Raw genomic sequence first — 25897 nt, forward strand, 5'->3', positions numbered from 1 at the left:
CCTGAGGAAATGAGTCAACATGGTCAAACATTGAAAGACTCTGTACTCAGCATGTTTGAATCCTACATAGAAAAGAAATGAATGCAAGCTCCAATCCAAAGAATAGAATCAAATTGAATGGGTCACTAAATTGTCATGGCAAAACCAAAAGCATAAACAAACATCTAAAGATCTATGCCAGTTTTTGCTCTGATAAACACAGCTACTCCTCTGAAATTTGTCACCCGGAAAAGACAGTTTACTGAAAGTATGTTCTTTCTCAGAACTAAATCTTTTGAAGATTATTGACAATGCTTCACCATTCAGACAAGCAGTAGAATTCTAGTCCAGCCAAATTTGTTGGTTAAAAATGATGCCCAATAAATTATGTGCTAATTTGGTAACATGCACAACTGCTATTCTCAGAAACAAATGCAACTTCCCTTAAAATATAGTTGGAGTTTATAAATATAGACTTTAATAAGAGACGCTATACAAAGAGAAGTGAAATTAACATGGACAATTAAAAGCTGTAAACCCTGCAACATTTGTTGCCATAAAATAGATGATATTAATCTCATTGGCTGCATAGTTAGCCAGATGTTTAGACTGTATGTGACATTCTCTTCATTTATTGGGCCTTCCAAAGGACCTTGAATAGGCAGCTGGTCTTTGTTAGTGTTAAAAGTATTGTTGCAAGATTTAAGCTCTTCCAAGTAAAGCTTTCTTTTATAATTGGCTGGTGTGATTTTGTCTATACCAATGGTATTCAGCTGGTGCTCCAGTTGTTTTGTGACTCCATCCAAATAATCTTACTATTAGTACTATCTTTACTTTCTTTAGCCACTGTCATTCAACTTCAATTTGCAGGTTTTTATATTTTGTGATTTTCTCCAAAGATTTACTTAAAGTCAAACAAACTGTTGAAGAAGAAAAACACGCATTGGCTGATTATATAAAAGAAGTACAAAACAAGCATTGATGCAAGTTAAAAACTGGAACTTACTACATGTACAGGAACCAAGACATCAATATATCAAAAGAATGTAATAAAAACAAGAATATTGGCAGGGAAAAGCATTACATGGACAATTCCTACAAAAGACTGAGGGGAAAGTGGATAAAGCTAAAACCTGGCTGTGGCTTAAAACTGGAACACTGAAAAAAGTAACTGAAGGCTTCATTTTCATTGCTCAAGAGCACGTTATTTGAACTAATGCGATTGAGGTCAGAGCTGAAAAATAAATGATTCAAAGTGCAGACCAATCAAAGCAACAGAAGAAAGAATAGAACATATACTTAGATCATGTAAGAAGTTCGCACAAACTGATTATAAATTGACATAATACAGTTGCCAAAATGATTCACACTAACATCTGTAAAAATTATGTGCTTGTGATAAAAAATTGGTGGGAACATACAGTTGAAAAAGAAATAAAAAATGAGCAGGTTAAAATAGTGTGGGATTTCCAAATACAAACTCATGCAATCTTGGCCCATAATACACCACATTTAATTGTGCTTGAAAATAAAAAATATAGATAATTGATGTGGCAATATCAGAATATAGTGGAATAAAAGACGAAGAGTTGAAGTTAAGAAAGTATCAAAATCTGAAAATTGAAATTAAATGATTACGGCATAAACCAGCCTCCTAGTAGTTATTGTCAAATGAGTACTATACCAAAAAATCTTGGACAGCACTTAAAAAAATCTATGCATTGACAAAATTCCCATCAAAAGGCCACATTACTTGAATCTGCACATATACTGTACTACACCAATGCATTATGACATCCTAAATTCTTGGGAAAAATTTGATGCATATGAAGGCTGACACCAGCTAAAGAACTGGCAGATGTGGTTTATTGTTATGAATATTATTGTCATTATTCTGGAATAAATGTATATGTGCTTGATCGAGAATTGACATTATTAATCTGTAAAACGTTCTGCAATAATTGATGTCTGTCTGGAAGTAATTCCATATTTGTCAGCTCTGCTGAATAATCAGTATAGTCATATAACTTCAAGCCAAAGAGTTGGTACTGCAGAGTCTGTTTTCTGTGAACATTGTAGGGGAGTCGATGGAGCCAGCCAGCCTTTTCCTGGCAGAAAGTTATGCACATGTGGGAAACACATTTTCAGTGTTGTTTTAACATATTTCAGGTGTAAATAGAAATGCTTGGCAGGACGTGATGATTTTCTGTTTCAGTGATTTCGTTAGGAAAATAATCACAGAATGCAATCAGTTCGCAAACCACCCAAAGAAGCTTGCAGCAAGCAGCAAGAAAAATCTTTTCTGGTGCAGGACATTGTAATTGCTTTAATTATGGTGAAGTTGTAAAAGGAAAAAAAAAGCTTGTGGTAAATCCAATCTATTTTTGTCAGTCTTTGAATGACCTCCTAAAGAAAGCGGGCTTTGTATCTTTGTCTCAGTGTTGGAGCCTCCCTTTTTCTCTTTACGGGTATTCTGTGAAGATGGTGTCAAAACATAGACTTTTGTTTTTTTTAAACAGAGGATTTTACGATTTATGTAGAATTGCAACTAAGGAGAACAAATTGCATTGGATTTCTGTCATTCCTTTCTTTACTGTAGGAGGATTTCTCTCATAGTCTAGGATGAGCACGAAATGAATGTCAACCATGAATGTCTCAAAGAACTCTGTGAATATGCCAGAGTTCATACTGTCAGACAGCTGAAGGAGGTGAACATGTAATGGAGTAGAGCTGCTCAACCTGTTATTAGTGACTCCACATAGACAATCTCCAGAGGCCTTAGGAAAGACTCAAATGTTACTAGTTTTCGGAAGGCCATTAGAGAGGGATATAGCCATCTTTGGGAGATAGCTCTTCCAGAATAGGAGAGCCACTTTAAAGCTCCCCCACTGATCCAAATTACGCTTGAAAATGAAGCAATAGCCAATGCAAGTCCCAGAGGGGTACTGTCACTTGACAGTACAGGTCTTGCCTGCAAAGCATAGGTCTCTGCATTTTGAACCCGTTGAACTTTTCAGGTGGTCTTCAAGGAAAGCCCTATGCAGAGAGAATTATAGCAATGAAACCATGAGATGATCAACCACAAGTAGCTGTCCGTAATGCATCCTGTTCCGGGTAAATCCTCAACTGGTGTACCAGTTAAGACTGATACAAAGGCCCTCTTGATAACATCCTTCATCTCTGGCGAGTTTGAAGATAACTATTCCAGCAGTATGAGTTTTGAAAGACTGCCCTCATTGCAAGACGACAGCCCGGTTGCGAATCACTTTATATGTTCCTGGAATCAGTAGGCTTCTAAATTAATAAACACTCTGTTTTTCTTGGATTTAGTCTGAGCCTGTTCTCCCCATTCAGGTTCCTAGTCCTGATTGAGCCACTACAAAAAGGTACCTCCAATTCTCAATCCTTGCAAGTGGTCCAGAAGGATACTATGGCCAAAAAATACCCTTTAATATTTTTTGACCACAGCTCTTCCCGTCCAAGTCTCAGCTCAATCATCAATGAGTTTTGTGCAGTACCATATAAATAAAAAGCAATATTGATTCCATAGCAATTGGAGAAATCCTATAGCTTCTCTGCCAGTATCCTGGTTCTTGCATTCTAATCCAGGTGTTTTATTCAAAGTACATTGAAGTAAGGCTTCCTGGATGAGGAAGAAATGTAACTGTCACATCAACCAAAGCTGACCATGGTTTCCTCTTGCTGTTCATGGAACTGAAACCATTCATTAAATTAGAAAGCATGTAGAAAATAGAAATAGAATAATGTCATTCTATGTTAGTCCACATTATAAATTGCATAGAAAACACTCATGCCACAGAAAGTTAATATACGCTGTAGTTTAATATCACAAACAGTTGCTCATAGCTGAAAGTGGGCACAAAAAAGAGAGAGTGATAGATTGCAGTTTTCTAAATGTCAATCAAAATAAAATAGCTTGGATGAAGTATGCAGACTAGATGTCTAACTATTTAATAAAAATGAAACATTCTGAAATATTTGCACCAAGGTCCTATCAAATCCTTGGACTCCACAGAAAGTTCTGGTCATAACTGACATGCATCAGTTTAACAATAATAATACTTAAATATTTATCCCCTTTATCTGCAAACTTTAAAAAGATCCATACCAACATTCATAAAATATTTTGGAACATGCTTTCTTATTTTCCTTCAAATCACAGTGTAACTTTAAACCTATATTTATATGTATAGACCAGTTTTCTTGTTAAAAAAAGTCTCAGCTCATAATAGTAATAAGCTTTGCTGCAAAATGCAACCATTCCTAACATTTTTCAGCCAGCTCACTAATAACGGTATTGATTTTCAACTTCCATGGCAACGAACTACTTCTTTATCTCATCCCTGGCATTATTGTTTGAGATGCATAAAATGAGATGAATGGCTAATCTAGTGAATTGTGGTTAATCAGTAGTGGTTTATTGTGTGGGCTCCTTTTTCCTTTATTGCTCTCTATTTTTGAAAAACAATGGGTTTAGAACTCAGTGTCATGAATGAAGTGGATTGCCTGGGGAAACTGGAACTCCAGGAGGCCTTGTTTGTGTATCCGTTGGCCTTTGTTACTTTGGAAAGTGGCTGGATTAAATGCTGCAGTGAAACCAGAAAAAGAAAAAGTGTTAAGACACATCATTTATCCAAAAGAAGGTTGACCCCAATTTTGAAATGACAATTCCCCTTCCCCCCACAAAAGTAGGAGTGCACAGGAACAAAAATTATAAACATGCCCCCAAATCCATGCCCAACCTCTCTAGTTGCTTTCAGCTGAGGGTAAATTTCTATCTACACCGTTCATCTTATCTTAATGACTGTGGGCATTTTATTAAAAATGTAAAAAGAGACTTAGTAAAAAGAGTTAAAAAGTTAAGAATGACAAAAATTAAGAGTCTAAAAAATTGGGGTGGCAGCTCCAGCTTCCATCCATCCCCAGGGCTGCCTGCTACTCTAGACCCCTTATGCCAGTTGTCAGAAGAATCTTGACACACTTCCAGAAGGCCAGAAGGTTGGAGTTGATGGAGGTTGGAGATTTCCTTGTAATATGTAACAAATGTAACATAACATATACACATACTCACACACAACAAATTACATTGCGCAAAAAACAAAGAAGAAGGAGTCAAACTATTCTCCAAAGTACCTGAGGGTAGGACAAGAAGCAATGGGTGGAAATTAATCAAGGAGAGAAGTAAATTAGAACTAAGGAGAAATTTCCTTACAGTTAGAACAATTAATCAGTGGAACACCGTGCCTTCAGAAGTTGTGAATGTTCCAACACTGGAAGTTTTTAAGATATTGGATGACCATTTGTCTGAAGTAGTGTTGGGTTTCCTGCCTAGGCAGGGGGTTGGACCTGAAGACCTCCAAGGTCCCTTCCAACTCTGTTATTCTATTCTATTCTATTCTATTCTATTCTATTCTATTCTATTCTATTCTATTCTATTCTATTCTATTCTATTCTATTCTATTCTATTCTAACAGGATGGGGGTGGTAAATAGGACCAAAACAAGAGAGAAGGAAATGAATCTTTGTCAACTGAATTTACTTCCCTTTAAAATAAGGCATCCCATAGATGAAATTATTTTTACCGCATTTTCTATATACAATGATCATAGATAACACATACAGCATCCTTTCCCTCTCCTCTTTTCGCCTGAAAGTGAGAAAAAAAGAAAAGAAAGAAGGAAGGAAGGAAAGAAAGAAAGAAGGAAGGAAGGAAGGAAGGAAGGAAGGAAAGAAGGAAGGAAGGAAAGAAAGAAAGAAAGAGAGAAGGAAAGAAAGAAATTTATGGAGAAAACATAAAGAGAAGGGTCATGGCAGTGAAAAGGAAGAAAAGAATGAGGAGGGAAGGGCTAAATTGGATGGAGAAGTGGGAAGGATAGCAGCGATGAAACAGGGACATAAAGAGAACCCATATAAATAAAGACATTAAATGTGAGCAGGTGGGGAGAACTCAGGACTCATTTTTGCTGTTTCTCTAATCCATTTTAGCCCCCCTTTTTGTTATAAATGGGCAATGTCTGAGCAGGACCAGAGGGTAAATGTTTGCAGTGAGGCTGGAGAGGAGAAAAACCACTGTGGGGTCCTTGGTAGTCTTTGAGCTTGGTGGTTTTCTTGTAGACGTTTCATTACAAAACCAATTAAGATAACCAGTGCCTCGGTGCCTTTATTTCTGTTGTGTCATCCATTGATTCCAGTTTTCTTGTAGTCTCTAACAGACAAGGCAGAAAAAAAGTCATTTTCAAGTGTGTGTGTGTGTGTGTGTATGTGTGTGATCTTTGAGTAACATTTAGTTGTTTATATTTCAATGGTGAGAGAAACGCCTTGCATTTTTGTTAGATAAATTAAGCATGTGGGAAAAACCTTTCTGTATTTTGCTAAATATTTTGTTAATTAGATCTCTTGGTAAACCTACCTTTATGCAAGCTTTCTAGGGGTCCAGCCTACACTTTCCCTTTCACACCAGTATTCGTTTGCGTTTAGTGAGGGTGAAAACACAAGCATAACAACTGATCCCACAATACTGCTTTACTATGAGTGCGTTAATGTATTTCCTGGAATAGTTGTTCTGAAATTGACCTCTGGAGCTTAGATGATTCTGTAGAAACTCCAGATGGTTCAGAAAGACCTCTGCAAGTTAAAAAAAAATATTACTCATTATGCACTGAAATACTTTGCAAAAGGATTTAATTTCATTCAGTGTTAAGTTTGTGAGAATACAGAATAACTCTTCTAGAATACAGAAGAGTTCTTCAAGTCCAACCACCTGCTCAGGCAGGAAATCCTATACAGATAGTCCTCAACTTACGACCCAAAATTTTGTTGCTAAGTGAGATAGTTGTTAAATGAGTTTTGCCTGATTTTATGACCTTTCTTGCCAGAGTTGTTAGTTAATTAGTGCAGTTGCTAAATTAATAACCTGGTTGTTAAGAGAATCTGGTTTCCCCATTGACTCTGCTGGTCAGAAGGTCGCAAAAAATGATCACATGACCCCAGGATATTGCCACTGTCATAAATCTGAGAGTCCGACCATCCAAATTTTGATTATGTGGCCATGGGGATGCTGTAGGGTCATATGTGTAAAAATGGTCTTAAGTAGCTTTTTTTTCCAATGCTGTTGTAACTTTGTAAACAAAAGAGTGTAATTTGACAGCTACCGGTAACCATGCTTTTTTGTATATGAATCAACCTGGGAAAAGCCCAGTATATTTCTCTCTCAATCAGATTCTTCTCATATATTTGCAATCTGATATAATGGGGTGACCATTCGCTTGTATTCTGACCAAGGCTTATGGAGACACTAAAAGACACACATTAGTCCCCAAGCCCTTTTTTCTTTATTTCAATGGCTGTAAATTTTAGTCATTCACAGCCCGTAATTAAACAGTTTGTAAATAGTCCCATGGAAGTCTACCAAAGTCCTTCAGGATAAGTCTAATAAGCATGCACCTTTATCTTCCTTGAAATGCTGCCAATGACTAAACATCTCATTAGTTATACAAGGCCAAAATGGAACACAAATTCAACACCAAGCTACAGGTTTCAAACCGACCAGTATGAACAAAGTTGCTTCCTGCAAAGAGTCCTGCTCCTTGCTCCTCCTTTATGTCTTATGGGAGGGCCAATCACCTCCAAGCCTTACTCCCGAGTTTCCCTTTTTGTCTTAACTTTTCTTGCCTTCTGGAAGCTCTGCGCACAGGCACACTGGGAACAGGCTCCCCTTGTTCCTCTGCCTTGCTGCTGCCAGATTCTGGAGGCTCCAGAGTCAGCACATAACTCCCAGATGGTCCTGGCCTCATCTCTGTATCAGATGCAGGACCCTCGTCGGAGTCCTCCCCAGACTCCCATGTTCCTCCCCACTGTCCAACTGTGCTGTCGTCTCTGCAGGCGGCCGACAGACCACAACAGCTTGTAGAAAAGCTATTCAGAAAATGTTGGCTATAAATATTCTGTTTGTGACAGTAAAATCTTAGTACAGAAGTAGAATTAATGAGAATTACTAATGTACAAGATCATGTACAACTTTGACTCTATCATTACATAGAATGAAGTGACTGCTTTGGGCAACAAAGGCACCAAGAAAGAAGGCAGGGATTTGGCAAACCAATGTTATTGTGCTACACAATAAGCATTCTTCTCCTAAACTATCTTGCTGCCCTGAGATGTGACAGAAGATGTTCTCTTGCTAATGATGTTGAAGTATTATTCAGTTGTCAGTTTGCTCTGGTGTGTTGGAGGATATCACAACATTTTTGTCTCAAGGAGAAAAATGATTTAATTGGGCTATGACCAGAGGAGTGGTGCTATTAGCAATGGCATCAGATTTAGCCACTGTTGGAAATATAAGTAAAAAACAGGTTGGATATACAAAATGTTTTTCCCCCCTTTTGGAGACCTTCAGTTCATAATTCTATATTTCGTTTATTTCCCTTCCTCAGTGACTAATTATTTTGTTTATTTGTGTTTTTATTTGCAGTTACTTTTCTTACAAGCCACTTGGGAGCTGTGTTATTTTGAAAAGCAAGGAACAAATAATTTAAATAAATTCATAGCTGAGTTATTATGTCCTCTTCATTTCCGTTGTTTATGAAATGGCCAGATCACCTTTGCCCTTCCCATTTCCCCAAAGAGTCTGTTGCAAATGTGTTTCTCTTGGCAAAAATAACTAAATCTGATTTTATGCTATGAACATATTAATGTTTGAGAATGGAGCTAGTTCTGGACTGGCTTTACATGCAGGATATGTGCTCTGCAAAATTTGCCATTGGAATCTGAAACACCCAGTTGCACATCCAATATGAGCATTAATTCAAATTATAGGATAGTTAGTATATGATTGATTAGGAGAGGGTGATGATGGGAATTGCAGTCTGGCATATCTGGAGGCCACCACAGTGGGGAAAGTTGAATTCCTTGGTGACATCAGGACTATTTGACTTTTGCCCGGCAAGAGACAACTGGAATTAAGGCACTATACTGAAACATCAAAATTGGTATTAAAGCAATTCATTTCTTTTTCTATTTCATATTATTTATTTTGTCAACAAGAATCAAATACAAGACAGAAAAGCATACATCCAACACTAACAACTACAAAATAGAAGAAAAACTGTGTACAAAAAAGAAAAAAAATAACTTAAATATCATATAAATTTAACATTAAAGATATAGAATCCACCCTGGCTGGATGTTGAGAGAGAAAAAAAGAACAAGAAACACTGATAAATTCACTCCCTCCTTTACATAATGGGTCTACAAATAATTATAAACTTTCCCATCCTGATTTACTGTGTTAAATGAGCAAAGTGAGGGGATCTCTGTCTGATAATGAAATCAAACCAACATCTGATCATAGTATATATGTTAAAAAAAAAGAAAGTAAAGCAAAACAGCCAACAATTTAGCCCAAACATTTTCGGTAGGGTAACTGCATTATTCATACTATTGTTAATAATATGCAAATATTTCAGGCCTGAGGTCACCTTTAGCTGTTTAAGCATGTCAAAGGATCTCTGTAAAATGGCTGCCATTGGGGCAGAGTTCTTTGTTTCCTGTTTTCTTGGACAGGATTGTACATTTCCAGTATTTTTTTTTCCCTCTAGGAAAAAGTCTGCACTATTCCCTGCTGTCATATTCTAAAATATTTCTTTCCATGCTTGTTTTGCTATCGGGACAGGAAACCTAGGGTGGTAGGTGTTCTGTCTCATTATATGCTGCCCCTATAGACACACAGAACACTGGACATTTTGGTTAAAGCAGTGTTATAAGTTGGTGCTTGGCAACATGTCAATTTGTATATTTGCTGAATTGGGACAACAGAAAGGTAAAGAGATACAATGTTAATCTTTTTAGACCAGTTTACCTGACATGAGTCACATACTCTATAGCTGCTATTTTGTAACTGTTATAGACAGGCATATCTCCTTGGAATACACATTCTTGTCTGGGGTTATTCTTTTATTTAACTTCCTTCTTGTCAGTGCTTTCCTGCTGAGCTGAATACGTGCTTTCCAGCAAGATTTCTTCTTGTGGAAAAATACAAGACAGAACCAAGATAAAATAGTCACACCTGCCCATTACAGTTATATGTCATAACAATCATAAAATGGATCAGTCACATGACCAACCTCATTCTAAGGCTCGAATCATTAAAGAAAGGATGCTAGAGGAGGGACCAAATAAAATGTGAATGACAAAAATTAAAATATTTTTAAATTATTTTAAATATTTGAATTGTCTCACAGCGAGTTGTCCCACAGTAAGTTGGCCATGGCAGATTGCCCATGAGAGTTGGCCGTGGAGAATTGGCTGCATCCAGTTGTTCCATTCTGTGCATTTGATGAGGGCAATGCCAGCTCATTGCCATCTTATGGCTAAGCAATCCATGTAGGCAAGTCTATGGAATGGAGCCAAACTCAGTTCTAAAAAGCCCAGCCCTTTTGCTCAGACGTACTTCAAGCTTATACTGAAAGCTGCAAGGATTAGAAAATTAAACCAGAAACAATTGAAAATTAATAGTTGAAAGGTGGGCTGTTGAATTTTGCATTTCTGTGATGTGAACCGCACACTTATTTAGCAAAAGACAGCAATGTTGCATTTGCTTCAGCAGAACAAGGCGATCATCCAGCTAATTGCCGCTCAGCAACAAGGTAGCAAGCATGAATCTCCTCATAAATATATTATAACTTTTTGCTGTAAAATGAACTGAGCTTTGGTACCTGAAATTGGGGCTTGGAAGAAACTTAATCACAATACTTGAGTTTCATGGCCCTGATAAATAAGAACCGTGTTTGACCTTTACTGTGAGGTTTTGAGATGCCACAAGGGGAATTCTTCCTTGTTTGCGATGCCAAATTTCCTATGAGATTTCAGTCTGTCAGCTTCATGTGCAGCAGTGACATTGATTTCTTCTCCATGCTACTTCCTGCCAATCCAGATAACAAATTTCCCTTAGCAGGTGGCTATCAAACTGAGTTTTGTCTGGTGGAGGAATGGTGTAGCTTCATTTATTAATCATTAGCTGCAATGTGATGAACCAGACCTTAATCTTTAACTCTGCGGGTATTGAAAAAGATGGGGGAGGAATGGTCATGGAAACAGAGCTTTTTCTGATGACAGGGAGAATTTTTATTGTGGAAAACAATAACCCATATTCTAGTTTATTCTAATTTTATTCATACTTGCTTTGTACAGAAAACTCTGTGTTTCCTAACCTTGGTGGAAGAAGTCTTTCTGTGTATTCTTCCAAAGCAGAGTTTCCCAATTTAGTATCTCCCAGATGAGTTAGACATGTTGGAAATTGTGAGAGTAAAAGTCTGAACTTATGCAGGATGCCAAGCTGGGGAAAGCTACAGTAGACTGTCGAGTATTTTTAATGACTCCATTGTTTTTGCATAAGGTAGAACAAACCCCTATGCAAAATATAAAAAAAACACCTCCAGTCTTTGTTAGGACTGTTCATCACTTGAAACTCAAAGACAAAAAGCTCATTTGAGGCATCTGGGACATTCAGCTATAGAGTCTTTGGTGCTCTCTGAGCTTGGTTGTTACCTTGCAGAGGTTTCATTACCTGATGATGTTACCTAGTTGGGTAATGAAATATTTGCAGGAAAATAACCAAGGGACACCAAGAACCCCATAGTTCAACCCTGAGCTGCAAATATTCTCTTCTAATGGTACACTCAGGTATATCAGCCTGCAACTCCTTCAGTTATGTTGTTTTCCTATAATTGTGTGGCTGCTCAGGCTGAAAAAAAAAAGACACACTTGGTTGAAGGAGTTGCACACAGTTGTTATATAACCGTATCTGTAATGCAGATGAGGTATATAATCGTATCTGCCACTAGTACAGGGGTATCAAACTTGTGGCCCACGGGCTGGATGCATCACACACTGGCTATGCTCACCCCCGACTTGGCAAAGGGGAAAAAGTTGTGATACATCACTCATTGTGAGTTTGACACCCCTGCACTAGTATTTTTGATTATTTTGACATATCAGAAAGTAAATGCAGTCTTGGACTTTCATAGACGTTCAAATTTGGGCTAATTTTGAAGCAAGTAACTCATAATTATTATTTTATGAAGAGCTCTCAGCAAGATGAATTGAGAAGCTGAATATACATCCCATTAGTTATTATCTAAGAGCAGACTTTTCATTAAGTTGTGATAGGGCCTCTTGGTTATTAATTTAAAAGTGGCGTCTGAGTTGATTCATTTTCATTGTGCCTCATTTCTTCTACATTTCATACTGTATATTCAGCAAGTCAAGGGGACAGCTGTTTCTGAACCAGGATTTACCTTTAGCCCTTTGAGTGATGTGTAGTTCAAAAAAGAAGTATGAGTCAGTGTGTAAACTAAATTCCAGCTCATTTATATTAACATGGATAGAGTTAAAGGGGTTAATCTTCTGTCATATATTTCACCAGGCTGAGCAAACCATGCCAGTGCTTTGCACAAATCTAATACATAATTATTTTCTGTGTCTGCATCATTAAAAATTGTAATTATGGGAGAAAACTTCTGGAAGCCTTTGAAAACTTTTAGGGACTGTATTTAGTCCCATGACCTCAGGTTAGGTTGCAGTTTCAAGGTCTGACTGAACAGCAAAACTAAAGTGCTTTATGTAGATAGAAACAGCTGAGAAATCATGTTATAACTGCTCTTGTAAGTTTAATAAAATAAATTGATGAACAAAAAACTGGAGTAGCTTTTCTGAATTATGTAGAAGTGTGAAGCATGAACTACATTATTGCAAAAGCCTAAAAACAGAAATTAACTGGGACTGCTGTAACAAATCAGTAATGCAGTAGAGAGAAGAAAAAAGGATGGAAAAAGAAGAAAAAAAAATGGTGGAAATATTGATTTATTCAACAAAGTTATATAGCCACCCAACTTTGCTGTATAGGTGGACTCTGGGTGACATACAACATTTAAAAATCTACTGCCTAATAAAAACCCATTAAAACCCACTCCACCCCCAATGGCAGCAATAATACAATCAAATCAGCCACTTGATTAGCACTATCTCCACTGACAAAGCCCATGTTTTTAGCGCCTTTTCAGGGTAGGGGCCAACATACCCCACCAAGTGTGTTGTTCCATACAGAAGGAGCCACCACTGAGAAGGCCTTTTTTTGTGATCCCACCAGATGACAATCTGTAATCGATGGGACGGGTAACATATCCTGCCTTCTCATCCTGGTGGCCCAGCTGGATATAATGCTGGATATAATAAAAGTCCTTCAAATAGCGAAGCCACGTGAGGCTTCAAAGGTGATAACCTGCATTTTGAATTGTACCCGGTAGGAGATTGGCAGCCAGTGCAGCTCCTGCAAAAGAGGTGTCATAAATGCGAATATGTGCAAATCTAAACTTGAAAAAAAGTACAGGCTGCTGCATAAGAACCCCATTTGTACAACAGCTGAATCTCAGTGCTGACCCCTAAGCCTAGTATTCGTTGGGGAAGTAAGGAGGGGCACCAGAGGGAAAGGAGTCAAAAAAGCCTTATCTCATTTGGTAGTGCGGGATGGATTTCACCCTGCCTTTTCAAAGCCACTTAAGAACACTTTAGCATTTTCTGCAAAGCAATCCATTAAATGGCTTTAACTGTTGTGACCAAGGCTTCCGAGACCATAATTATGCACAGGCTTATTTTAAAAACAAGTTTTGTTCTATTGCCATGCTGGGAATGATTTTCATTCTCAGCTGGTAATGAATTCCCAGAACAGTCCCTCGAGATAAGCACCCACCTTTCTTTTCTGTGAAGTGCTGCCAATAATAGAAGTGTCCAATGAACTAGAAAAAAATCCAACCAAAGTACAAAGAGCTTCAAGAATGAATCTGAAGCGAACGAATGACTTTGCTTCCTGCAAAGGTTTCGTCATCTTTGCCTGTCCTTTATACCTTCTGGGAGAGGCAATCACCTCCCAGCCTTACTCCCAAGTCACCACTTTTTTTTCAGCTGCTCTCGCCTTCTAGCAGCTCTGCACACACGCACACAGGGAACAGGCTCCTCTGGGTCCTCTGCCTCACTGCTGCCAGACTCTGAAGGCTCCTGAGTCAGCACATAACTCCTAGATGGCCCTGGCCCCATCTCTGCATCGGACGCAGGACCCTCGTCTGAGTCCTTTCTAGACTCTCTGATTGATCCCCTTTCTTCCCCACTGTCTGATTCTGCTGCTTGTCTGCACAGGCTGCTGGCAAACCACAACATTAACAACTTCAGGATAGGATCCCACAGTCTCAACTAGATTTTAATGGAGATTTCAAGAGACAGACATTCAGATGTAGGTGGAACCTTTGAATTGCACCTGACAGATTTCTTTATAATGCGTCCCACAACATTATTAGACTTGCAAAAATAGTGTAGCATAAATGCCCATTTCCTCAACTTTTTGAACAGGGAAGTGTTAAAATTGCAATGTACGTGGATTGTATTATGCTGAATTTCCATTTTTGGAAGTTGAAACTGAGAAGGAGACAGATGGTGATGTGGACGGATAACAAATGGTAAAGGGTTGTTTTTTTTTTGAGTGAATATGCTAAATTAATGTTAAGTGGTTACATCTGTTTCTCTGCTATTTTGTTCGAATGTATGTCATCTTCATAATTTTAAAAAAGGGTAAACAGTTTATCTCAGAGTTCTCGAATACATTTTAGTATCGCATTAAATTATATGTCATTATGAATAGCTTACTGCATTCTCACCTTGAGTCTTCCTTATTATACATGTCTGTATAGTTTTCTTAGGCTGACTAGTTGTGACATAAACTCAAATGAAGCTGAGATTGACAGTCTTCCTATAATAATATTTTACATTTGAAAAATTGTAGCTTTTAAGCAATGTAGGTTTTGTAAAAATAGTTTGTCAACATGTTCAAATATCATGAAAAAATAATGAATATACTACTGTAACAGTGGCTACATTGCATTGTAAAATTAAGTACGCTTGTTGATTTCAGAAGGATGTAAGTAGATTACCTGTTTGCAGCCACATTCATAGAACATAATACACAATCATCTCTCAAGGTTGATGTTTTGGTTGAACATGGAGCTTCTTGTGAAAAAAAAAAGATTCATAAACAAAATCTGAAAGGATCTGATGTATTCCACCAAAATTTCAGAGACGAAAAGTTCGTCTACATGGTAAAACTGGCATCCCAGTTTAGCATTACAGACTTAAAAAGGGATTCTCACAATCACTTTCTCCTATCAAAAATATCTTGCAGTTACAGTATCTATGAGTAGTTGTGTTAGATCCCTGCATCTGCTAATGGATTCTGTGCTGCTGTTACGTTCTTTACTGTTGCTGTACAGTAGCTTTGCTGTTATTTTGTTGCTTTCGTTCAAGGGATACCAGAAACTTTAATCTTAAGGAAGTCAGGAAGTTGTGATGGAATGGAAAGGATGTATTTTTTTTGAATTTAGAAATCACAAGGGATTTCAGTAGATTGAAAGAGTAGTCCTCAACATATGACCACAACTTGGACCAAAATTTCTATTGTTAAGCAAGACAGGCTGCAAGTAGTTAAGTGAGACAGATTTGATTTAATGATCCTTTTGGCAATGGTTGATAAGCAAATCACTGCAGTTGTTAAATGAATTGTGTGGTTGTTTCTAGCTTCCCCTATTGTCAAGATCTGGCTGGTAATCACATGTGCCCAGGATGCTTCAACCGTCGTAAATGCATGCTTGTTGCCAAGTGCCTAAATTTTGATCAGGTGACTGTGGGGATGCTGTGATGGTCATAAGTGCGAGGACCAGTAGTAAGTTACTTTTTAGCAGTGCCTTTGTAACTTTAAACAGTTGCTAAACAAATTCTTGTAAATTGTGCGCTACCTGTACCTTCTCAGGGTTCAGACCACAATCATCAAATGGTGAATTTTTAGGATCAGAAATGGGAATTCATCACAGAACCTGGACTTGTAGTAGCTTTTAGTTTCTGGAAACTAGCTGTCTTGCGTCTCTTGGGGTCTCAGCTAATGAGTGGGCTGCCGAAGATCATCATATGCCTTTAACTCTAGCAAAAGAGAATACATCAGTGATGCTTTTGACTGGTTCGGCCCGGTTCTGGCGAGCCAGTAAGAGTGATAAGCAGCGGAGAGCGAACTGGTTCTCTCTGCTGTTGGGCCCACCCACCCGCCCGGGCTCCCATACTCACCTTTATCCTCTGAATTTGAAGCGTAGCTGCTTTGTATGACACAGAATAGTGCTGTGCGGCAGCTGCTGAAGCGACCAGGATTGTGCAGGCTTTCAGAAGGTGAGTTAGAACACCTCTGCACCTGCGTGAAGTGTGCATTTGGCACGCGCATGCACGCAAAAGCATGCTCACCAAGCCACGCCCACCGAACAGGTGGCAACAATATTTGAATCCCACCACTAGAATACATCACTGTGCATTGTCTGTAATTTGCAGCAAACATGTACTATAATGACTGTATCAATGCTCATTGGGGACATTTTGGAACTTGTCTAATGGTTAAGTGCTTTAGTGGTTAAGGTACCAGGCTAAAAAACAACAGACAGTGAGTTCAAATCCCGCTTTAGCTATGAAATCCATCTGGAGGACCTTGGGCCACTCCCTCTCTCTCGTCCCAACTCACCTCACAGGTTTGTTGTTGTGGTGTGCGTAATAGGAGGAGGAAGGTGTGTTGGATATGTTCACCATCTTACATGTGAAAATAATAAAGGCGGAATATAAATAAATGAATGCGGTACATAAATTAAAATTATTCCTTGCATTTTGATATTAAGGAGAGAGCAAAGAGTCTCTTAAGTTGGGAAGAACAGCTTCATGGCCAGTCTTTTCTCCTTAGTAAAGCGAACAAGTGTATATGTGTGTGGAGAAAAAATCTGTTTGCGTGCCTTAAGATGTCCTAACAAGAATGGTCTCCAAAGTTCTGGCTTACTGTTTGAAATGTCTCATTGGCCAAAAATGGTTAAAGCCAGTCTCTTGGTCTAAATATTTATACATTTGGGTTGAAAATAAATGGAACAGCAGTGTTTAGGCCTTTTTTTTCAGCATAGGGCTGTTTGCAAAGGATAGATGGCAACCCTTTGGAAATATAGTTACTTGCACTGACAGTTTGAGTTCCCAAAGGATTTATGAGTTAGAGATCTCTGTTTCCAGTGGTCAGTATTGAACTGAGCTTCCTTGTGAAAATAGCTGAGTCTTCAGTTAAATGTCTCTGCTGAGCTGCAAAGCTGAGCCGGCAGCTAGCTCTTTGGCAAATAGTTTTCTGTGTGTATCTTCTAGGCTATTCTCAGTATTATTTTTCCAGGCTTTAAGTCATTAAAGTTCGCCATACTTGGTAGTGCCACTTCTGACTCTCAGAGCCCACCCTGGCTATAATACTTAACAGTAAGTCAAAGGTTCAGCCTTGTATATAATATAATACTCTGAGATTTATAATGTTAAGAAGCCACAGTTCACTGAGTGAATATTTTTTCCCTAATTTAGTTAGCTAACTGTATCCTACTTAATCATGCATCTCATTTGCCTTTTTCTTTCTTGAACTCCAGATTCCATTCTCTCTTGTACAGTTTCCTGTTTGGGAATCTTTAAAGGTAAGTCCCTTTATATAAAATTCTGTTTCTTTGATATGTTTTTTTTAAAAATATAAACTATTACAGATTAAAAGAAAAGAGATCCCAGTTAAAAGGGCATTGCAGAGTCTTGCAGAAGTAAAAGACCAAGAAAAAAATGAAAAAAATGTCAGATATTTTTACAACAGTTGCGGGTGTTTTGATGAATGTGGAATCACTACAACATATTAATATGCATTCAGAAATTTGTGCTAGAAAGATGGACAAAAATGATTTGAACGGTGGAATTGTAAGATTTGCTTGGATGGACATAATCTTCTCTTATATCACATATTCCTTTCCACAGTTTTCTTTCATTATTCTAAAGCATTATGGTATAACCCTATTATGGTATAACCCTATTATGGTATAACCCAAGTTTCACCATGCTGTGATACTTCTGAAGTGCAGAACTAATTCCATTTGTAGGAGTCCTCAAAAAGAAGCCTGTAGGAATTTGAAAGCCTTCTCTCATCTAAATAAATGGAGTCTATTTCTTCTTCTTTTTTGCAATGGTAATAGTGACTATAGAATTTGGAGTTAACATCCACATATCTGAAAGGCTATACTGATAGATAATGTCAGTATAAATTTGTTTCAAATACACCTTACAGGCTTCACTTAAATATTGATGTCTTTCATCATCATCACCATCATTTTAGCCATTGTCCATCCACTGCAGGATGAAGGCCTCTTCTGCATGTTTCCAACCTATATGGTCCTGAGCTTTCTTTTGCCAATTGGGCCCACAATACTTGCTGATGTCATCAATCCATCTTGTTTTGAGTCTCTTTCGTGGACACTTTTTATCAAGTGAGAGCCATTCTATGACTACCTTGATCCACCTGCCATCAGTTCTTCTTGCTATGTGACCAGCCCTTTTCCATTCCAATTCTTTTACTCCCTTGATGATATTGTATAATTTTGTTTGTTCTCTCATACATGTGGAGGCCTTTCTATCTTGTCTTGTAATGCCAGGCATCTATTTTTCCATCTTTGTGCCACTTGTAGCTTCTGTGTTGTTGTCTTTAGCGTGCCTTAAATATGGGAATGCGCTCTGCCTAATGATCCAGGATAAGGGTCTGGAAGTTCCATTTAAGAGCCATGGTGGCGCAGTGGTTAGAATACAGTACTGCAGGCTACTTCTGCTGACTGCTGGCTGACTGCAATTTGGCAGTTCGAATCTTACCAGGCACAAGGTTGACTCCGACTTCCATCCTTCCGAGGATGATAAAATGAGGACCTTGATTATTGGGGGCTATATGCTGACTCTATAAACTGCTTAGAGAGGGCTGTAAAAGCACAGTGAAGTGGTATATTAGTCAGTGCTATTGCTATTAATGCAAAACGGAGGAATTAAACTGTTCACAGAGCAGAAGTATAATATGCACCATTTTAGGAGCTCACATAACTGCCTGCACCACTTATTCTCTATTAGCTGAAACTTCCAAATACTTGTCAAAGGCAGCCCCATGCACAGTGCACTGCAGTAGTTCAATTTGGAGCTGGCCAGGGCATAACTGGTGCACCAGTTGAGGCTATGCAAAGGCTCTTCTAGCACAATTGCCACCTGCTCATTAAGCAGGAATTGTGAGTCTAGGAAGACCCTCGGTGTACACTGGGTCTCTCTGGTGTGGTGCAACCTCACCCAGTGCCAAAGATGACAGAGTGGGCCCCAATCCAAAGCCACTCAGAGCTCCTAGAGTGCAGCTGAAATCTCTTGTTTCCTAGACCCTACTGGCCTCCAGACACTGGGATAATACTGGGAATCTTCATGTGGAGGTGGAGAAAGTGAAGGATGGCATCATTTAAATTGCCTGCGGTGGAGATGGATAATTAGGTATCATCAGCATCTGATGATACTTCACTCCATGGTGGCAGATGAGCTTACCTAACAGTCTCATGTAGATGTTGAAAAGGAGAGGAAAAAGCACTGAACCCTTGGGACTCCACATAGTAGGGACTTAGAGTAAGAACATTCTTCTTCAATCAACACTGACTGGTTTTAATTGTTTAATGGTTTTAGGACTTATTTTATTGCTAGTTTTAGTTTGTATGTGAAACTGTTTATGTATTTTTTTATGTGTAACGTGTTTTCTTTGAATTAAGAGTGAGGGTGATAGACAGTAAAAGAGGGAGAGAGACAGAGGCATATAGTTGCCTTGAGAAGTCAACAGAGCAGAAAATAGCAGAAATGTAAACAATGTTGATAAATAAAGACTTTTTTTATCTCCTCCTTTCACCATCTTAAATATATACAGCACCAATCATAGTAAAGGTTTATTATGGCTTCAAATGTGGATTGTCTTCTCACAGCACCTATGGCTTTGAAGTATTACAGCAATTGTTTTATTTTTAATTAGTACATGTCGTTTTCTTAATGATTTTTTTCATTGTTTAGGTTTTGGTTTTTAGGAGCTGAGATATATTCAGAAATATGGCTGCAAATTATAGTTTTCCTATAGTAGTATAGGAATGTATATAAATACATATAAATGTATATAAATACATAATATATAGTATATATTAGCATAGAATATTTCCTGCAGTCATACACACATCTTTTGCTCAATATGAGTCCATAAACTGACTTATTTCTGAAAATCAAGCCTCAGACGATACTCTAAATTCATAATTACTCATTTAAATTATACTAGTGGATTTTGGATGTTGAAGCCACCTGCCTACCTGAAGTATAATTTTGACCACAATATATTTTTATTGGTCATTATAACCTGCTGTCAGATGCTAGCAAATTTCAGCCACTACTATTTCAGCTTAACAATATATTTTCCATTTAAAAGCTACCCAAATAAATGTGGTAAATCTGTGGTAAATCTACGGCTTCAAATAACTGCAAATCAAGAGAACAATGTTACTAATTATATTTACTTTTATTTGACTATCACATTTCATAGATTGCTTTAAGAATATGCTAGGGTTTTTTTCATGGCTTCCACTGACAAAACAATACTTTTACATTCCATAAGTGAAAAAGAAGCCTCAGTTAGAGTGCAAGTTCCAGGAATTTTAAAGAATTAATATGGGTTCCTCAAATATGTGCAAGGATAATGGTTCCGTTAAAATGCATTGAACTCCTCAAAGATTTTTTTTTTAATGTCTGTATTTTGTCCCATCTATTCTTCTGGACTCTGAAATACGATTTGGGTGAGCTGCATCTTTGCTAGCGACCTTTAGCTATATGTGAGAAGCTGTCCCCTGAACAGTAAAACAGATTTTTAAAAAACCCAACCATTTCATCTTAACCTGACTAGATGTTTTAATTTGGAAAAAAAAACAAACAGAAATGGCTTGTGGGATCTACGGGCCTGGCCAGTACAACACAGTAATAGTCTGTGAACATTTTCACGGAAGATAATTCATCAATTCTTTGAATTACCCTAGTCTATTTACCCTTCAGTCCTTTGCTCAGTTATCTAGAATTTTGTGAGTCACAGTGAATAGAACAATCTTTTCAAATGTCAAGCATGCTCTCCCCTAAAAGGGGAAAATAAGGGAAAAATGAAGGCCAGTGTTGTTGCAAGTTGGCCAAATTGGGCTCCAGGACTCTTGTTCCCTACATTGACCTAAATATTCAGTAACAGCTTGAACCCTGTTCTTTCGTGCCTTGATCACTGACAAAACCAACTTGAATACATAGCCCAAGCTACCAGCTTATTTTTTTCTTTGCAGAAATTGTTTTATTTATAATCATTAGTTATGAATAATTAGAGCCATGGTGGTGCAGTGGTTAGAATGCAGTACTGCAGGGCTAACTCACTGCTTCACTCCAAGACTTTGATCCTGACTGGCTCAAGGTTGACTCAGCCTTCCATCCTTCCGAGGTTGGTAAAATGAGGTTGTTGGGGGCAATATGCTGACTCTGTAAACTGCTTAGAGAGGGCTGCAAAGCACTGTGAAGCAGTATATAAGTCTAAGTGCTATTGCTAGGTTTTTTTCACTGTTCAGATTTTATTTTTGGCAGCTCATGGTGAGAGTACTCTCATGCACATAGGTTAAAAAAATCAATTGTTTTTGGCATCCAAGAAATTTTTTTTTTAAAAAATATATATCCCTAAATGTAATCTGCCTGTCTATTTTTCATTTCTTTTTCTTCTGCCTCTTTCTCATTCTCTTTTCACAGCCTTCTCTCTCCTTTCCATCGCCCCCCCTTCTCATTTCCCCTTCATACTGTTCTCAGTGGCATTAAAACTCAGGCTAGAGGAAACCCAGACAAAGCTTTAAATCCATTTCCTTGCAAGCTGTGCAGTAAGTGTTCTACCATTCACTTCTCCATCTTGGTGTAACGACTGTGCTTCTTTGGGGGATTAAACACTGATCATTCTGTAACACTAACGTGTCTACCATTTGCTTGGGTGCTCTTTTTCTCCCCCGAAACCCGATTTCTAGGGCACTGTTTCAAAGGAGGTGATGTCACTTCCAGACAGTGGGAGTGTACTTGCCATTCACCTAATAGTTGCCTTTTCTTCCTTCCCCGTCTCTCCCCTGCCCCCCCGGGCTCGGCCATGCGAAGAACACTGTAGCCCCAGCTGTTCAGCAAACAAGCCCTTACTTTATTCATGTCACAAGAATGGTTATTCACAGGGACTTTAAAATATTGTCAAAGACATTCTTGTGCACCATCTGTATGTGGCAAGAGCAAGGAGAAAGGGCCTTACTGGCAACGTTGAAACACCCTTTGAAACCACTTAAAAATTTGGAAGGACACAGCTTGTTTGAAAACAAGCTGCCAAAGGACGGAAGCACAGGGTGTTTTTCTCCAGGGCTTCCAAAACCTGCTTTTAGAATGAAATGCAATCCTTTTTCTACAAAACAGTTTCTCTGCTTTATTCTAAATATGTACCCTCCCTCCCCTTCCCCCCCCTCCACCAAAAAAAGCAAAATATTCTTCAGTGCCTTTGCATTTAAACAACTAGTTTGGATAGCACTACCAAAAAAGGTAGCCCAGTCTTGGAAGAAATATCCTTTTGGGTTTAGTTCCAAGTGGGGAAAAAGACACTGGATTCATGGAAGTTGCTTGGAAAGAAAGTTTAATGGTGGACAGGACCACATGCTTTGGAGCTCCTGGGCGAAAAGGGAAGAGATGCTGAGAATCCCTTGATTTTATGCCCTCTCTAAGCTTTGAACTTCCTAGGATACAGGAAGAGTATCCTGATGGGATGCTGTCAGGGATCATAGCTAGCTTTGTAGGTTGTATGTGTGCCAAGTTTGGTTGAATCCTGCTGGGTGATGTAATCTTCCCAGGTGCCATGTGGTGAGATGGGTAATCCTATCATTTCCTGAGGGCCATGTCTTAATCCCATCACCCTGGAGCTGAAGTAGGTGGGCAGGGAGCTGCAGGAAGCTGCTTTGTCTTTAAAACATGTTTCTCCTTTCTCATCCACGGAAATATAATATTCTGCCTTTTTAATATTTCCTAGAATATTTCATTCTTCTAGGAGAGTGGTGGGTGCCAACTTTCTACACCAGTGAACATCACGATTCCTTCAAATGCTAAATGCATTTTTGTAACAATAAATGAATATGTCAATGGTGGTGCAAGGAGTAAATATACAATTTTAATGATTAAATTAAATTTTAATCTGGGGATTTTCTAATGTATGATGCCATAGGTGCTACTGCAAGCATGTATAGGCCAAACAAGAAACAAAGCCTGATAGAGTTTAGACGTCTTTTATTTACTTATTTACTTACTTATTAATTTTTATTAAATATATATGCTATCCAAAGTGAATCTGCTCCTGTTTTATCCTTGCAAGCCAGATTAGGTTTTAAAATGTTTTGCAACCTTCCTGTGGGTTGTGATTCCTAATTTGAGAACTCTCTAATTTGAGAATTAGGTGCTTTTTTGCCAATAATTCATTGTATGGTGGACTATTCTTTTGTTGGTCTGCAAAATTGTCTACAAAGAAAGATTTCATATAGGGACTTCCGGTTTGAGCTTCTTCAGTGACAGACCGAAACCTCATCTCTGTGAGGCTTTGATCTGTGCTCGCAGCTGGAGCGCCCCGAGACAGCTGGTTTCGGGGCTAAGCCACCCTGTAGAGATGGTGAAGAGGGGGGAGATTGCCAGCAGGGTTGAGGAGAGCCGCATCTCTCCTCCCCAGCTGGCCATTACTCCCTTTCCCAAAGGCGGTTGCAGTGGTGGTCAGAAATGGCCACCACAAAGAAGAACTCGACCAGAAAAGAATGTACAGGAGGAAGATAAGAAGAGAAAGTTTTGGTTGACCGGGTCAAACAGCAAAAGCAACAAATAAGGTACCCTGGAATTGAAATTGTTAAAAAACAATAACATTGTTCCCCAAGAAGATTTTTAAGCTGTGAAAGAGAGAGAAAGGGGAAAAGATTTGGTTTTCTCCTTTTCCTATACTGACAGCTAAGAGACTTAATCAAGAAATTGGGGAAAAATCCACTTTGACATCAATAGGCATTTAATGCTGAAAATAAAAAGTCAACGGGATAATAAAGATGTCTGGATAATTAAAAGCTTTTGAAAACAGGAAAGGAGAGAAAAAGAATAAAAGGGTAGGATCTGGAAGGGAGGAGACTGCCTGGAATTAAAAAAGAACCTACAGCAAAATCTCAAAAAGACTTCCAAAAGATACATTCTAACTGAAATATCGCAACAAAAAACCCAGGAAGAGAAAGTGGCTATCGGGACTATCTGGATTACTTGATGATTTCTGGATTCTTGGTTATTGTTTTGAATGACTAAAATCAATCAGGTGGTTGTTTAAAACTGTTTAAAATGGCTCCACTTTTAGAAGAACTGAAAATGGAACTTAAAAAGTACAAAGAAGATGCACAAGAAGGGAGAGGTTCTTTTGGCTTCGTATTTCAGTTTTTAGAAATGGAGATTTGGAATTATGAGAAACAACAAGAAATGCCTGCAGAACAAGAAGATTGAGGCAAAGAAGAAGCCATCTTTAATGAACAAGTAATCTTAGATGGGGGGAAAAAAGGAAAGGGGGAAAGAGAATGGAAAGTTTACGATTGGGGAAAACAACTCCCCCCTAAAGTAGAGTGAAAAATAAGTATAAAATCAGAAAGCAACAGAAGAGGGAAATGCAGAAGAGAGAATTAGAAGTAGAGAGACAAGGGGGTAAAAGAGGGAGGGAGAAGATGAGAGGGAAGAAAGAAAGGAAAAGAAGTTATAAAGCACAGAAGCAAAATATAGAGAAACAGGGCCTATTTAGAGATAATGGGTGAAAACTTAATGGAAAAAGGGATTCTGCAAAGGTATATAAGATAGTATGGTTATATTAGAAATAGAAATAATTTTAGAAAATATGAAACAATGTATGATTAAAATGTCTGATAAAATAGATATTGTAATTCAGTGGAATGCTTGTCAATAAATAAATGTAACAAAAGGTATATTTAATGATTTATAAAACGTGAAGAGAAATAAGGGAAAAATTAATTATGGAGATTATATGTGTTTTTCAGGAAGTATAATATTTAATTGAAAAGATGTTCAAGATGTTAAGATTTTAATGATTATTAATGATAGAACTGAACTGGAATGGAATGAGGGTTTATAATTACATATATTTACAATCTTTCTTTTTTCTTAAAGAATATAGTGTGGATTATAAGAATGTACAAAGCAGAATTCGATTGGAAGTTATATATTATGTATTATATTGAAAGTCATAAACTTAAGGTATACATTGAAGTTTAAATAAGAGTTGAATGGATGTAATTAAAAGATGTAAAGGTATCATAATCCAATTAGTAACTACAGGAGAAAATTTGTTCAATGAGAAAAGTTAATATGAAATTGAAACAGAACAGACAAAAGTATAATGATTTGAATTGAGATGAGATAATCAAAATAAAATTGAGAAAATTAAAAGAAGGGAAAAACAATATAGAAAATGTAAAATAGTATAAGATATGAAATAGAATACAAAAAGGAGCATGAAATTGAGTTTTGTGTCTGTATAAAGAAATTCAACCTGGGACCGTGCTATTTTCAAAAAAGATGTTTTACTTGTATTTTGTGTGTGAAAACCCAAATAAAACTTTATTAAAAAAGAAAGAAAGAAAGAAAGATTTCATATAGAAATTCATTAGAATGTCTTTTGGACATGTAGGCAAAAGTTGGCAGAAGCCAGAAGGAATCTCTGAGGGAAGTCAGTCCCAGAATTGTAATAATAGGATTTAATTTCTGGTATGAGCTCTTCTAGTATTACTTAGTGTTGGGAGCTCAGTTAAGCCTGACCTATATTATCATGAATGAGAAGGGTATCTTTGAGCATTTTTAAAAAAAATCTATCTTAAGGATGGTATAT

At 37.8% G+C, this 25897-nt stretch overlaps 1 protein-coding gene across 3 annotated transcripts in view; it reads left to right on the forward strand.

Moving 5' to 3' along the window:
- Positions 1-25897, forward strand: part of SLC25A26 (solute carrier family 25 member 26) — a 134852-nt gene that overhangs the window by 70727 nt on the left and 38228 nt on the right. For 2 of the 3 annotated variants that reach the window (XM_026722078.2, XM_087923632.1), the window contains one exon: positions 17517-17561. The exons of the other annotated variant lie outside the window; for it this stretch is intronic. In XM_026722078.2, the coding sequence (XP_026577863.1) occupies positions 17517-17561 (45 nt within the window). The remainder of the gene's footprint in view (positions 1-17516; positions 17562-25897) is intronic. 3 annotated transcript variants of the gene reach the window in all.

This window comes from Pseudonaja textilis, chromosome 2, assembly GCF_049901715.1.
Source record: "Pseudonaja textilis isolate UNSWEBS1 chromosome 2, rPseTex1.2, whole genome shotgun sequence".
NCBI lineage: Eukaryota > Metazoa > Chordata > Lepidosauria > Squamata > Elapidae > Pseudonaja > Pseudonaja textilis.